The 15906-nt window shown below is 37.7% G+C and overlaps 1 protein-coding gene across 6 annotated transcripts in view; it reads right to left on the reverse strand.

The window, feature by feature from the left end:
- RARS2 (arginyl-tRNA synthetase 2, mitochondrial) overlaps positions 1-15906 on the reverse strand; it is a 75861-nt gene that overhangs the window by 48661 nt on the left and 11294 nt on the right. For 4 of the 6 annotated variants that reach the window (XM_054491498.2, XM_063666405.1, XM_063666403.1 and 1 more), the window contains 3 exons: positions 7110-7183; positions 1727-1829; positions 300-383 (listed from right to left, as the gene is read on the reverse strand). In XM_054491498.2, coding sequence (XP_054347473.1) covers positions 300-383; positions 1727-1829; positions 7110-7183 — 261 coding nt within the window. Of the gene's footprint in view, positions 1-299; positions 384-1726; positions 1830-1925; positions 2083-7109; positions 7184-15906 lie in introns of those variants that run through there. The other 2 variants (XM_063666406.1, XM_063666407.1) reach the window with 2 other exon arrangements.

A 15906-nucleotide genomic window follows, 5' to 3' on the forward strand; every position in this document is an offset into this window, starting at 1 on the left:
TGGTATATGACTATACAGTGCTACGACATTGTGTATGAAATGTCATTATGTGGTATATGACTATACAGTGCTATGACAGCATATAAATGAAGGGGTCAGAAAGGTACTGCCAAAGAAATATCAAGATTTAAAGGATGAGTAGGTGTTAACTTGGCGTGGCACTCCCCAAGTTATGGATCAGTATGTGCAAAGGTTTTGAGGCCAGAGGAGGCATAAAGAATTTAAGAACTGGAGGAAGACCACTGCGGCTGAAGCAGACAGAATGAAAGTACAATGGCTGGATATTAACTTATTCTTACCTTTGTTAAGAGCTCTCTGTTTATTTTGAAATTTACAGTCCTTTGGCCAGTACTGATTTCACTCACCACTGTATCACATCTTAGCTGAAAAGAACAAATCACACAAAGTAGGTATGTTATATAATAGGCCTAATGAAATAGGTAGTTCTAATGCTATTTTTGGCTTACAAAGACACAAGTAAATCATCTTTCATGGTCCCTATATCGGGTCCCAGTTCTCAGGCAATCTCTTTAGTTCCATACTTCTATTTAAGTAAACACATTTTCTTTTTTTCCCAACTGACATGCTATTCTGTATTCAGTCTCTCTCTTCCTCATTCTCTTTCCCTCCCCTCAAATTCACCTTTTAACAAGTAAGAAAAATCACTCTACCCATATTCTACCTACTCTGACATACGAGGAACACTTTTTATCTCACCTAGCTTTCATGAGAGCCACAGAACATGACATTCTGTCAGGGTCTACGCTAAAGCACCTGCACCAACAGATAAGACGTAATTTAGATAGTTTGTCTTCTACGCATATGCCTTCACTTTTTAACCTATTAGATGTTCGAACCCATCTCATGAAAAACCTATGGAACTTGAAGAGATATCTGCTGTCACTAAAGAGCAACTAGTCTTTATTTTTAAGAACTTACAAGAAATGGGGAAAAGGAACTAAATATGGTATTTTGAATAATTCTATTCCTGGTAAATATCTGGGAGTGATTTTCTGATCAAATAAATATTTACTAAGCTACCAATGCTCCTTTATCATAGTCATCCTTTAAATAAGCATCTTTTTCTATGATACTGACTTTCATTGTTCCAATTCTTTTGAGTTCCCAGACACTGACTCTGTGGACGTATGTTAATAACCTTGTCCAACATATCTGCCTTTTCTGAGGGAATTACACTAACAATTTATGTTTAGTAATTCCTTGCAATCCTTTCAATTCCTCTTTCAGATATCAAACCCATCAGAGAACTTAGAAATGAAAGAGGCTTATTAAATCATCTAACCACCTCTTCTCTGTAATCATGATTCTATTTACATCCAATCATCTCATATTTCAATGTTCATCTTTTCAGAAACTCATTTTAAAAATTGCAACTCACTGCTCTAATTTATCAAGCTTGTTCTCCTAAATTCAAAAGTCCATCCAGCTTCAATCTGTAAATTTAATTAACACTTCAGTCTTCCTGTAAGTGGTTAATCAAAAAATTGAACAATGTCAGCTCAAGAGGAATGCTTTACAACTAATTTGAAAAATCATTATAACCTTATAGTAAATGGCTAAAATGAATTTAAATTATATTACACAAGATGCCTCGAACAAAGAAACACTATTAAATTCACTATTATGGCTGAGATAGCCTGCAAAGTATTTTTTTTTAATAACAAGTTTATTACAATGTCAAAAAGAGATAATAGTGCTAACGTACCTTCTCTGCTAGTCTCTTGGCTTGAACTTGAATATCTGGTCTTGAATGGTCATTGTCTTTTTCCAATAAAGAATCCACAGAAAGCTGAAAATCAGCTACTTCTCTAAAGACAGACATCGAAATGAGATAGAACTGTTACCTTAAAAGCATTAGTTGTTAAACAAAGACTAATCACTATGAGTTCTCCATTGAGACATACCTTTACCAGAAGAAGGTGTTATGTGTACTTTCAAAACTAAAAGCAAGGGGGCCGAGAGTGGTGGCTCATGCCTGTAATTCCAGCACTTTGGGAGGCCAAGGCAGACGGATCACCCGAGGTCGAGTTCTAGACCAGCCTGGTCACATGGTAAAACCCCATCTCTACTAAAAATACATACACACAAAAAAATTAGCCAGGCATGGTGGTGTGTACCTACAATCCCAGCTGCCTGGGAGACTGAGGCAGGGGAATCGCTTGAATCCTGGAGGTGGAAATTGCAGTGAGTCAAGATTGCACCACTGCACTCCAGCCTGGGTGACAAGAGCGAAACTCTGTCTCAAAAAAGTAAATAAAATAAAATAAATAAATAAAAAACAAAATTAAAAGCAAGAAAATGAGAAATAACCTAGTATTTATTTAGAATGTTTTTCTTATCAGCTTATAAAATTCTTCCTCTTCTGGCTGGGCGCAGATCCCAGCACTTTGGGAGGCCGAGGCAAGTGGACCACTTAAGGTCAGGAGTTTGAGACCAGACTGGTCAACATGGAGAAACCCCATCTCTACTAAAAATACAAAAATTAGCCGGGCGTGGTGGCGTGCGCCCGTAAGCCCAGCTACTCGGGAGGCTGAGGCACGAGAATTGCTTGAACCCGGGAGGCAGAGGTTGCAGTGAGCTGAGATCATGCCACAGCACTCCAGCCTGGGTGACAGATCAATACCTAGTCTCAAAAAATTCTTCCTCTTATACTAGCCGCCTTATTTTATAGATATGAAAACTGATGTCTGGCAAGCTAAATGTCTCCTTTAAAATCCTACTGCAAATAAAAACAGATTGAGAAAAAAGCCCAGGTCTCTTTACCTCTTCTACAATGCTTCCTCTACTACTCCAAATACATGCTTCTAATTCAAACCTCTCCACTGACCTCCAAATGACATATTTTTTAAATGTTGTAATTTGAGTTTCAACATGAGAAAAAGAAGAATATTATTCTTAACACTCAGTAGTTCATTAAAGAGACGGACAATGCCATTTATCCTTTTCATTGGGTAGGTGAAAAAACAATACAAAAACAAAGAAACAAACACAAAGCAACTGATTAGTGAAAATAAATCATTTGCATCATGAGATCAGTTCTCTCTAGGGAAGCAGAGTAGGGAATGCAGTCAAACAAATATATATCAGTGACTTCAACATTATCTGTAATGCTTAACAAAAATCAAAAGCTCTCCCTTTCCCTACAAAATAAGACTTGAAGCAAATTTGGAAAAAGGACTTGACAACTTAGAAAGTGACCATGAGAGTACTCATTACATCATTCTCTATGAATTTTTCTGTAGGTTTGAAATAGTTCAAGGTGCAAAAAAAATTTTTTTAATCAACATATAAGCATCTATATAACTACTCACACTAATTTATCTTCTGGTGTTTAATATGGAACTAGAGCATGAGACTCGATGGGCAGAGTAAGAGGGTTGAAACATTATTTATCCAGCCCATCTGTCACTGGAATGAAAAGACTTATTTTTGAGAAGGCACAAATTATTTCCTTCATTAACACTTATGAAACTCAGGGAAATAACTAAAAATTCCTGTGTGACTTCTGGTTAACATCACATTTAAAAACCTAGTCCACAATGACCATTAAGAATTTTCCTGAGCCTTAATACATCATCCAGCAGCCTACTACGTATTACACTTTGGCCAGGTATAGTGGCCCATGCCTGTAATTCCAACACTTTGGGAGGCCAAGGCAGGAGGATTGCTTGAGCTCAGGAGTTCAAGACCAGCTTGGGCAACATAGCAAGACCCAATCTCTAAGAAAAAAAATTTATATTAAAAAATGAAAACAATCTAAATGTCTAGCAACAAGGGAATGTTACAATATTGCTAAAAGTGATATTCACTTTAAAAACAGAATTATGTCAGGAAAAGGATTCAAATATCCTATGTTTTTCTATGTAGTTTTATAGCTATGTCTTTTTAAACGCTAAAAAAAATTCAAAGAAAAAAGTAAAAAATACATCAACTTGCTAAAATCAGTTGTCTTACTGTAGTAGACTATTGGGGGCTTTTATCTTTTCTTATTCTTCTGTATGTTCCTGAATTTCCTTAAGAAGATTATCTGTTTTGCTTTTACAATAGAAAACCACATTTAAAAATAAAACCTTTAAAAAGACAAAACATCTAAGCTATGAAAAGCAGTAGATATCAAAATAAACAACTGTGGATGAGGAGAGCCCAACACAGTGGCTCACGCCTCTAATTCTAGTGTGGGAGGCTGAGGTAGGAGAATTGCTTGAGCCGAGGAGTTCAAAACTAGCCTGGGCAATGTAGGGAGACACCATCTCTACAGAAAATTTAAAAAATTAGCCAAGTGTGGTGGCCCATGCTTCTGGTCCCAGCTAATTGGCAGGCTGAGATGGGAGGATAGCTTGAGCCTGGGAGCTTAAGGCTGCAGTAAGCCGTGATTCTGCCACTGCACTCCAGCTTCAGCAACCAACAGAGCTAGATCCTGTCTCAAAAAAAAAAAAAATGTGGACAAGGAGAGTAGACGGGGTATAAAAGAAACAAAACTGGGCCGGGCATGGTGGCTCAACCCTGTAATCCCAGCACTTTGGGAGGCTGAGGTGGGCGCATGTTGCCCAAGGTGGTCTTGAACTCCTGAGCTCAAGCAATCCTACTGCCTTGGCCTCCCAAGATCAGGAGTTTGAGACCAGCCTGGCCAACATGGTGAAACCCCGTCTCTACTACTAAAAATACAAAAATTAGCTGGGCATGGTGGTCCGTGCCTGTAATCCCAGCTACTGGGCAGGCTGAGGCAGGAGAACGGCTTAAACCCAGGAGGCGGAGGTTGCAGTGAGCCGAGATTGTGCCACTGCACTCCAGCCTGGGTGACAGAGCAAGACTCTGTCTCAAACAAACAAACAAACAAAAAACTGGTCCCATACAGATGATGGTGGGTGATGGGCACACATAGGGTTCATTAAACTAGTCCCTGTATATTCATTCTTTATACTTAAAAAAGTTTAAAAAGCAATAGTTATTTTCCCATTAATTCTGAGGAGTTGTGATATTGGTTAGTGTGAAATCCACAGACTTGATAGCCATTGGCTTATAATAAAGTTGTTAATTCTGTTTACTACCATCAGATAGTAGACAGAAAATAAAATCGAGAGAATCAGATCAGAGTAAATTAATTCATTATATTAATTAAACCATGTTAACAAAAATACTATTTCTTAATTCTCCTGGCACTTATAAGCATTCTGGAATAAAGTTAGAAATATAGAACGGTTAGGCTTAGTTACATACTGCAAAGGAAACCTGAATTTATTATGGCAAAGCACTAGAGGTTCCCTTTGTTTTAAGTAAACTTAATATGAAGAACTTCAGATTTGTATGCCAGAAAAATCTTGAGGCCCTCCCCAATATTTACTTTATTTATTTACTTTTTTTGAGACGGAGTCTCGCTCTGTCACCCAGGCTGGAGTGCAGTGGCAAGATCTCGGCTCACTCTAACCTCCGCCTCCCCGGTTCAAGCGGTTCTCCTGCTTCAGCCTCCTGAGTAGCTGGGATTACAGGCGCATGCCACCACGCCTGGCTAATTTTTTGTATTTCTAGCAGAGACGGGGTTTCACCATGTTAGCCAGGATGGTCTCAATCTCCTGACCTCATGATCCACCTGCCTCAGCCTCCCAAAGTGCTGGGATTACAGGCGTGAGCCACTGCGCCCAGCCCCAATATTTATTTTCTATAAACTAAAGTCAATACCTCAGATTGTTAAAGTGGAAGCAGGCAAAGGAAATCCTATTCAAAAGATGGGCCAAGATGGTTCAGCTTATTAAAGACCTTTGACACATTAAATGAAAATGGAAACAAACAGGCTGGGTGTGGTGGTTCATACTTGTAATCCCAGTACTTTGGGAGACCAAGACAGGTGGATTGCCTGAGCTCAGGAGTTCAAGACCACCCTGGGCAACATGACTAAACCCCATCTCTACAACAAATACAAAAATGTCAGCCAGGCATAGTGGTGTGAGCCTGTAGTCCAAGCTACTCTGGAGGCTGAGGTGGGAGGATCACTTGAGCACGGGAGTTTGAGGCAGCAGTGAGCCGAGATCACACCACTGCCCTCCAGCTTGGGCGACAGAATGATACCTGGTCTCAAAACAAACAAACACCAAACCAGTAACATTTCCCTTATTATGCAGAATGTCATTTACAGATTTTACGAAATAGGTAACTAGTTTGGAAGGTTACATCTATTTACATATAATCATGAGATCCTCTTGGTAGTGGTTGCCTCTCTTACAGAAAGTCAATATAAAATGCCGCAGTGGGCCATTTTAAAGGTGCTTTTACTAGAAGGCCACATGTAGCCTTTCTCTTTCTTTTCCACTTACTTCTTTGTTCTATTCTGAGAAGAATATTCATTCTACTCTTAAAGTCCTGACAAAGTTAAATGAATAAAATACAAGGACAAAATGGTACTGGTAATTATATCTTTACTTCTTTTTAAAGCTTAGGACTTAAATGACTACTATGTAGCTAATTTCTTGTCATTATTAATTGACAGACAATAATCTATCCAAGTATTGAAGTTTTCTACCCAAATCGTAAACAAGAATCATTTAGGATGACCAAACTCACAAAGAGATACACCTCTCTGTAACTGAGAAAGCAACTATTGGTTGTGTGTAGTCCTAACCAACAGTTTTCTATCACTGGGAGTACTCAAAAGGAAACTCAATAAACAAAAACAACATTAAAAACCTAGTAGATAAATATGGTACAAGAGTATTCAAGCACCAGATGGCTGTACAATCTTTAATATCCCTTCAAAAACCCTGAAATTCTAACCACAATTTTAGTTACTTTATTTATTGTTACAGAATTAAATTTGAACCTCATTCCCAAAGACTTTGCCACAATCATAGTTACTAGCATAACTAAAATAATGAACATAAGAATATATAATCCGCCATATCAGAGTATTTAAAATACAGATTTTAATTTTATTATTTAAGTCAATAGGAGTAATAGGCTGAATATAATGAATCATAGCTTACAGTTAATTTCAAGGACTATTCCACAAATTGAAGAGTAACAATTCTTTTTTGCTTTTTTGGTATATCAACAAAGTCAGCAACATTTTAGATTGTTACAAGTATATTATACTTAACTCTTTTTGGGAAATTGGAACTGCAGATATTGATGTGATCAAGTTTTCTGGTGGAAGATTCAACACTCTGGAAAGCTAAAAATCAAAAAGAACAAAACATTGCAAGCTTGTTGACATATTTGTTCCATTCAAATATGTAAGAATAAACTATTAATACACTTAACACTAATGAGCTCCAAATGCATTCCAAGTGAAGGAAGCCAGATTCAAAAAGGTATATAGTGTATGATTCAATTATTTGACCCTCGGAAAACCCAAAATTCTAAGGATGAAGAATAAATCTGTGGTTGCCAAGGGTTAGGGGGAGGACTTGACCATAAATTAATAGAACTGTTCAGCAAAAAGAATGAACTTTACCGTTGTAAATTAAAAAAAAAAAAAAAGTATGGCAAGAGAGGAGATAAACCACTGAGAATCCACAGATAATTTACTTATTTTTTTCATTAAAAAAAATTGAGTGGCTACTTAATGTGCCAGGCATTATTCCAGGTATTGGGGATACAGCAGTGAACAAAACAGACCAAAAAAAAAAAAAAAAAAAAAAAAAAAACCTCATGGCATTTACAAATAAACAAGTAAATAAGAGGAAAAATCTGATCCCCGTCCCTATCAAAGGCTTAATCATTAGAATAGTAGGGGTGGATGTGTTATATACATATATTTTGTAGCAGAGTCTCGCTATGTTGCCCAGGCCGGTCTTGAACTCCTGGCCTCATGTGATCCTTCCACATCAACTCCCCAAAGTACTGGGATTATAGGTGTAAGGAACTGTGCCTTGCTGAATTTGTATTTTCTAAAAGCTCCTTGCACGACTGTTAATACATAGCCAAAGTTGTGAACTATTACCCTAATTGGACACTCAAAGTTAGGTGGAAGAGACATTCCCATGTACTGAATGATTTATTTTTTTTGAGGAGTCTCGCTCTGTCACCCAGGCTGGAGTACAGCGACGTGATCTCGGCTCACTGTGGCCTCTGTCTCCCGAGTTCAAGCAATTCTCCTGCCTCAGCCGCCCAAGTAGCTGGGATTACAGACACATACCACCAAGCCCAGCTAATTTTTTCCATTTTTAGTAGAGACGGGGCTTTGCCATTTTGGCCAGGCTGGTCTCAAACTCCTGACCTCAGATGATCCACCCGCCTCAGCCTCCCAAAGTGTTGAGATTACAGGCGTAAACCACCATGCCCAACCGGATTTTTTATTTCTTATAGAGACAGTCTTGCTATGTTGACCAAGCTGGCCTCTAATTTCTGGCCTCAAGTAAACCTCTCACCTCCGCCCCTCAAAGTGCTGGGATTACAAGAGTGAGCACTGCACCAGTCCTGAATTATTCCTATCTGACAGGCATGTCTTAAGTGACTTAATTTTTCTTTGCAACAATCCCAGACTTTCCTAATATTTCAACCCTCATTTTATAAATGATGAAACTGAAGTACAGGGAATTTACTTAACTTGCCTAAGTGGAAAGAAAAGCTAGGATGTGAACACAGACTATCTAAAAACGGAACCTATGCTCAATCCCTATGCCATATTGATATGGTTTGGTTGTATTTCCTCCCAAAATCTGATCTTGAATTATAGCTCCCATACTCCCCACGTGTCATGGGAGGGACCAGGTGGAGATAACTGAATCATGGGGTGGTTTCCCCCATTCTGTTCTCGTGACAGTGAGTTAGTTCTCACGAGATCTGATGGTTTTAAAAAAGGCTTTCCCCCACCCTTCACTCAACACTTCTCCTTGCTGCTGCCATGTGAAGAATGTGTCTGCTTCCCCTTCCGCAATGATTGTAAGTTTCCTGAGGCCTCCCCAGCCATGTTGAACTGTGAGTCAATTAAATCTCTTTCCTTTATAAATTACCCAGTGTCAGGCATGTCTTTATTAGCAGTGTGAGAACAGACTAATACACATATGTATATCCTTTCATTGAGAAATGCATAAAAACAAAATAGTGAAATAACAGCATAGCCAGTATAAATTTACAACTGTCTTCAACTTTTCCCCCACTTCTCCAATACTCATATAGCCTCTGCAAAGGACTATACATGGCTGTAGAGTTGGGAAAAAGACAAGGGAATGATGGGGGAAACAGAAAAAGTAACAATGTAAGAAGAGTTTAAGAAGAAATCATCTTCAAGGGTGTTTGTGACTGTTCAGGAAAGCAATAAAATTAAAACCACTGTCTCTTGATTAATAATAACATATACTCTCCTGTTGTCAACAGAAGTTATTTGTTGAATTTCACAAACGTATTAACTGTAAAAACTTGCCCAAACTTGCAGACCTGGAGATGTCACTTTCTTTAAGAGGCTTGTACATTTCCACTTGGGCTTGGTACAGATTGATTTTTTAAAGTTTCCTCTCAGTGTACAATATTTTTTATTTTCTAGACTTTAGGAAGTAAATTACTGTATTCCTTACTAAAAAGTCATTTCTTTAGGATGTACTTACAGAAATAGGTAAATATTTCCAAAGCATTTATAGGATAAAGGCTCAAACAGTTCATGTTTATAGTACGAAATGTTTCTAGAATAGAAACCAGTAATAAAGGTTCTATCGTAATTTCTCAGAAAAAAAAAAGGATCCAAATTCCAAATTCCAGTTCTACTTTTATTAGTTAAGAGACCTTGAAAAAGTAATTTTACATGAATGAGCCATAGTTTTCACAGCTGAAATATGGGGATAATAAATCTGTTAAATAATAAACTAGGGCTCTTGTGATGACTAAGAAAAATATGTCATATAATAAACATGTAATAAATATTTCCTTCTCCTTTTAAAAAATTTGTTTATTTTGGACACATCTCCCAAACTTAACCATAATCACTAAGATTTTCTGTCTATCTTAAATATAACAACTCGGCTGCAAAAACTTAGTGATTAGGTCAATTTTGAAGCATTTCAGCTGACAAATAGGTTGTGAACCTGGGTAGCAATAAAAAGGTTACATTTAAATGAACAACATGTAATTCTCATTTGGAGAATTCTTTTGGCTAAACTAAAAGCTACTTAATAATTTGTTCTTCTTCTTTCCCCCCCGCTCCCCTCCAGAGAAAAGGTCTCACTCTGTTACCCAGGCTGGAGTGCAGTGGCTCACAATCATACCTCACTGCAGCCTCGACCTCCTGGTCTCAAGCGGTCCTCCCACCTCAGCTTCCTGAGTAGCTGGGACTCCAAGGAACTGCGCCACCATGCCCAGCCTCATGTATTATCTTACTATATTTCATTTGCTACCAAAAAGCTCTAAGGGGGACTTAAGCACATAAAATGAAATGGAGGTATAAATTTATACCAGAAAACCCTAAGCTCAAGGTACTTACGCTTCTTGGCAATCAAGGTACAAAGGGAATGAATCTACACAGCATGTTTTACGCCTAGTAATACAGGGTAAACATATATATATATTCAGTAAATGCAGGAATGAAGTTTTCCTGAAAGTAATTCTAAGACTCGTTTATCTTACTCATATGAAGATATAAATAACAAGACAGTAGTTTCAATAGCAGTTTCACAAAAGATACATGTATAATTAGTCTGTTCTTGTACTGCTATAAAGACATAACTGAGACTGGCTAATTCATGAAGAAAAGAAGTTTACTTGTCTCATGGTTCCACAGGCTGTACAGGAAGCACGTATGGGGAGGCCTCAGAAAACTCAATCATGGCAGAAAGCGAAAGGCAAGCAGGCACATCTTACACGGTGGCAGCAGGAGGAAAAGTGTGAATGGGGAGATGCTACACACTTTTGAACAACCAGATCTTGTGAGAATTCTATCACCGAGGCAGCACTAGGGGAATGGTGCTAAACCATTAGAAACCATCCCCATGATCCAATCACCTCTCACCAGGCCCCACCTCCAACACTAGGGATTACAATTGAACATGAGATTTAGGTGGGGACATGGAGCCAAACCATATCAGTATGGAAACATTCTTACATAATGTAAATTTTAAAACAAACAAACAAACAAGAAAAAGGGGGTTGGGGTGAATGTGGAGTTATTGTTTAATGGGCAAAGAGTTTTAGTTGTGCAAGATGAAAACTGTTCCGCAGACAGATGGTGGTGATGGTTGCACAATGTAAATGTACTTAATGCCACTGAACTGTATACTTAAAAATGGCTAAGATGGCAAATTTTACGTTATGTGTATTTTTTCACAATTTAAAAAAACAAAAACAAAAAAAAACAAGAAGACTTCCGGGATAAAGTAGTGAAATGAAAGCTTCTTCACATAATCTCCCATCTTCAACCAACATCAAAAAGAAAAGGAAGGAAAGTAAGTAGAGAGTAAACAGGTAGGTAGGTTGGTTCTCCAGCAGCAAATACACAAGACAGAAAGAGCTCAAAGTCACAAACTTCAAAGGTGATAGTCAAGTAAAAATACAATAGCTTCTGGAGGAGAATGGAACAGCCCTGTCTGGCAAGGCTAACTCAGTCCTCATGTATCAGAAGTCAGAGATGAATTAACAACTCTCATTAACACCCCAAATCTGGAGAAAAACAAATTGAATAAATTCCATTATTTTTTCCCTCTTGCAACTAAGAGATGCTGCCCAAGCTGTGGGAAACAATTAGTAAGACAGAAATGAATTCCAGCACTTTCCAGCAAAAGTAAAAATTCTAGAGTAACACACCGATGGCCTTTCCAATGAAAACACAATACATTCTCCTACTGCAGAAAGCAAACCTTGATATGGTGTTGTGTGAGCAGTAAGAATCAGAGAAGTAGTTTTTACAGGAAGACAGAAAAAATATCAGGGCTAGTTTGCAAAAATTTAATATACCATGTCAGAGTTGAGGAATAATGTGTACAGGTCACCATGACCTACTAGAGAGAGAGACAAAAGAGGAATGGAAAGGGGGAGGAGTTTATATTTTTGCAACCACAAAGGTGAGGTAAGCCAAAAACAAATGTGACATGAGGAGTGAAGAAGTCATCCACACAATGTGCAAACAAATGGAAAGCTGGGGCAGAGCTGTCAACCATGAGCAAGAGGAAAAAGGACAGGCATCACCAGTAGGTGATTAAACTGAAATAAACAAAAATAGGGAGAGAGAGAATAGGGAGGAAGGCATAGACCAGAAGATATACAGCTGGAAAAAATGTAGCATAGAACAGATCAAAGAACTCTGCCCAGGAGAAAAATGTAACCCAATGAATATGAAGAACATTATTCACAAATGCTTCAGGATTTGGAACTTACTGAGAATGTGAATAAAATAAACAAGAACTAAAAGACAAGATGAAAAAACAAGAGTGAATTTTATAAGGAGTCTAAAAATTAATGATCAAACTTTTTACCATAAAACTAACAATTAAGAAACATAAGAGTATAGTCATAATTGAAAAAAAAACTATGACATAGAAGAACTAATCAGAGAATACAAAGATTAATGTAATCAGAAAAATAAATAGAACTGAAGAAAGATAATCCAACCTTAGGAAAATTGGTGTCCCTAAAATACAAAAAGAATGAAGACTAGCAAACAAACATGCAGACAGGAAGGAAGGAAGGTAGACTGCTTCCCTAGCAACCAGTCATAAGGATAGAGAGACAAAATTCAAAGCCATAAACTTCAAAAGAGATCTCCAAGAAAAGATACTACAGATTCTGAAGCAGAATGGAGCAGCCTTATTTGGCAGGGCTCCTAACTTGATCTCACTTATCAGAAGCCACAGAGATGAACCCTACAAAATAGAAAACACACACACACACAGACACACACACACACACACACACACCCCACACCATGGCTTCTCCAAAAGCAGAGCCTGAGAAAAAGACTTGCAGGCAAGTAGTTTATTTGGGAGATGGTTCCTGAGGGCAGAAGTGATGAGAGAGAGGGAAGGAAGAAAAGTTAATACAAGATTATGCCATCAAAGTCATTGCTATAAGCAATGGAGGCTTAATTTCCATGGTACCTCCTAAAATACATACATAGTGTCTACTAGAATTCTCTATCCAAAATAATTCCACCACACTGGAGCTATGTATGCGCTGGGACCAGCAGGCTCCAGAGAGGATGAGGTGCTATTAGCAATAAGTGAATGGAAGCACACACGAAACTGTTTACACCTATGTAAATAGTTGTAAACCTGTATTTACAACTGTGGCAGCTGGACTCAGAGGTGTGACCAAGGTGATGGGAGATAGGGCACAATATAAACAATAAAGGGAAAAACTTCCACGAAATAAAGAACCAAATCTAAATTGTGGTACACCACTGCTATGGCACACCATTCAGCAGTAAAATCAAAGAACCAGACCTCCATGCATCATTGTGGATAATTTTTTTTTTTTTTGAGATGGAGTTTCGCTTTTGTCACCCAGGCTAGAGTGCAATGGTGTGATCGCTCACTGCAACCTCTGCCTCCTGGGTTCAAGGAATTCTCCTGCCTCAGCCTGGGATTACAGGCACCCACCATGCCCAGCTAATTTTTGTATTTTTAGTAGAGACAGGGTTTCACCATGTTGGCCAGACTAGTCTCGAACTCCTGACCTCAAGTGATCCACCCGCCTCGGCCTCCCAAAGTGCTGGGATTACAGGCTTGAGCCACTGCGCCCAGCTGGGTAAGTCTTCTTTAAAAATTGAGTCAAACAAAAAAAATCCAAGCTGCAGCTGCACAAAGATAATTACACTTTGATATAATTTATATAAAATTTAATAACTTGTAAAATAATACTATTTAGAGATATATTCATAGGTAATGAGTGACATTCACAGGTATAATAAACACAAATTTCAAGATAGACATTACCTATTGTGTAAGGTAAGAGTTTGCCAGAGATGGGTACTCTCAGGAATTTAAAAGTATTTGTAATATTTTATTTTCGAAGCTGGGTGTGGGGTATATAAGTATTAACTATATTCTTTTCTATGATTAACATATTTCAATTAAAAAAGACAAACTGAATCTACATATCAAGATAAATTATGTCAACAAAATATACAGAAAATTCAACACTGAGATGCATGCTGGTTAAGTTGCTAAATTTTGAAAATAAAGCACCCAATCAAGAAAACTCCATGGGAAATGAAATAAATGTACTTTGTAGTCATATTAAATCACAAAGATCATGATCTGGGTAAAGCAGATAATTTAACGGTGATATTATATAGGAATAGATTCATTCAATAAAGAAGTTGCAAAGTAGTGTGTGTGTTTCACCTGCTCATTTGTTGTTTTTTAATTTGAATTAATTGGCAACACAGGAAGATTGGAAAATTTTACAATTACATTGGGATTGCCCTATGCATTTGCATCTATGGTATCTGAAGAAAAAATGTGAGATAAGAACTAAACAATCAGTGTTATTCCTTTATTTCTAAAAGAAAGATTTTGACTCTTTTGTTGTTGTTGTTTTCTGAGACAGGGTCTCACTTTGTCGCCCAGGCTGGAATGCAGTGGTATGATGATGGCTCACTGCAGCCTCCAACTCCCGGGCTCAATCAGTCCTCCCACCTCAGCCACCTGAGTAGCTGGGACTACAGGTGTACACCACCATGCCTGGCTAATTTTTTGTATTTTTTTTGTGGAGACAGCATATCTCACCCTTGTTGTCCGGGCTGGTCTCAAACTCCTGGGTTCAAGCAATCATCCTGCCCTAGCCTCCCAAAGTGCTGGGATTATAGGTGTGAGCCACTGCACTCAGTCTTATTTCTAAACATGATAATTTTCTAAAGATTAAGCCTCCTTTTGATATTTCTAGGATTACTTTTTCTGAGAAGTCATAATTTCTTAAATACAGCCAATTAAGCCATATATCAGGAAAAAGATTGGTGGTAAGCATCTTATCTGGTTCAACATAAAATGAAAAGTAGACAAGTTGTGCAGATATGGTTACTAAACAGACCACAAATGTTATAAACTTTGAGTGAGAAAGTTACCCAACACAAATTGGTAAAGGTGGAAGAAAGTTATATCATTTGTGAGAGTGCCAATGTCTTCATCCCTTATGGTAGAAGGTGATGCTGTCTAAATTTGAAACATGAAGATCTTTTTGTAAAAACACTACAAATTGTAATGTTTTTCACAATTTATTTTCTTACTGTAAAAACCTCATTTAGGAAATACATCAATTTTTTGAACTGCACTTTGGTTTTTCACTGAATTCAAACAAAACTACTTTTAACATTTTTATTTAAAACAGCATTTCAGGCCAAGCGCGATGGCTCATGCCTGTAATCCCGATACTTTGGGAGGTCGAGGTGCAGGATCGCTTGAGGCCAGAAGTTCGAGACCAGACTGGGGCAACATAGTGAGACCCCCATCTCTATTTAAAAATAAAAATGTTAAAAATAAAACAGCATTTCAGTAATGAGCACATGAGGAATAATAATACTATTTTACTTTTCAATATGTTGGACATTTTTCCATTGTAAAACTTAAAAATAACACTCTGAAAATAAAAACTCATTACAATACAGCCTGGATTTTGTAAAAAGCATATTTATCCAGTTTTCCTTCCTATTTTCCTTCCTTCTTTTTTTCTGCCTGTATATCTGCATAGAAATATACCTAAAAATAAAAGTCAGTGTTGATGATTTATGGGGTAGTTTAAAAAATTCTTTGCATCTTTTTGTATTGCTTAATTATTTAAAATGAGCAGGCATTATTTTGCAAAAATGAGAACTTTTCCCTTACCAAACCACAACTTTATAAAAGTACGTTTAAGGAATTCTTGTTGAATGTTAAGCAGTATGGCTCAGACATGTACTGTTTACTAACTTCACATGGTGCTAAGCCTAGGATGGTAGTGAGGGGGGGAGAGGTATTCAAAATACCCCACCCTGAG

Source organism: Pongo pygmaeus, chromosome 5 (genome assembly GCF_028885625.2).
Source record: "Pongo pygmaeus isolate AG05252 chromosome 5, NHGRI_mPonPyg2-v2.0_pri, whole genome shotgun sequence".
NCBI classification, from domain to species: domain Eukaryota; kingdom Metazoa; phylum Chordata; class Mammalia; order Primates; family Hominidae; genus Pongo; species Pongo pygmaeus.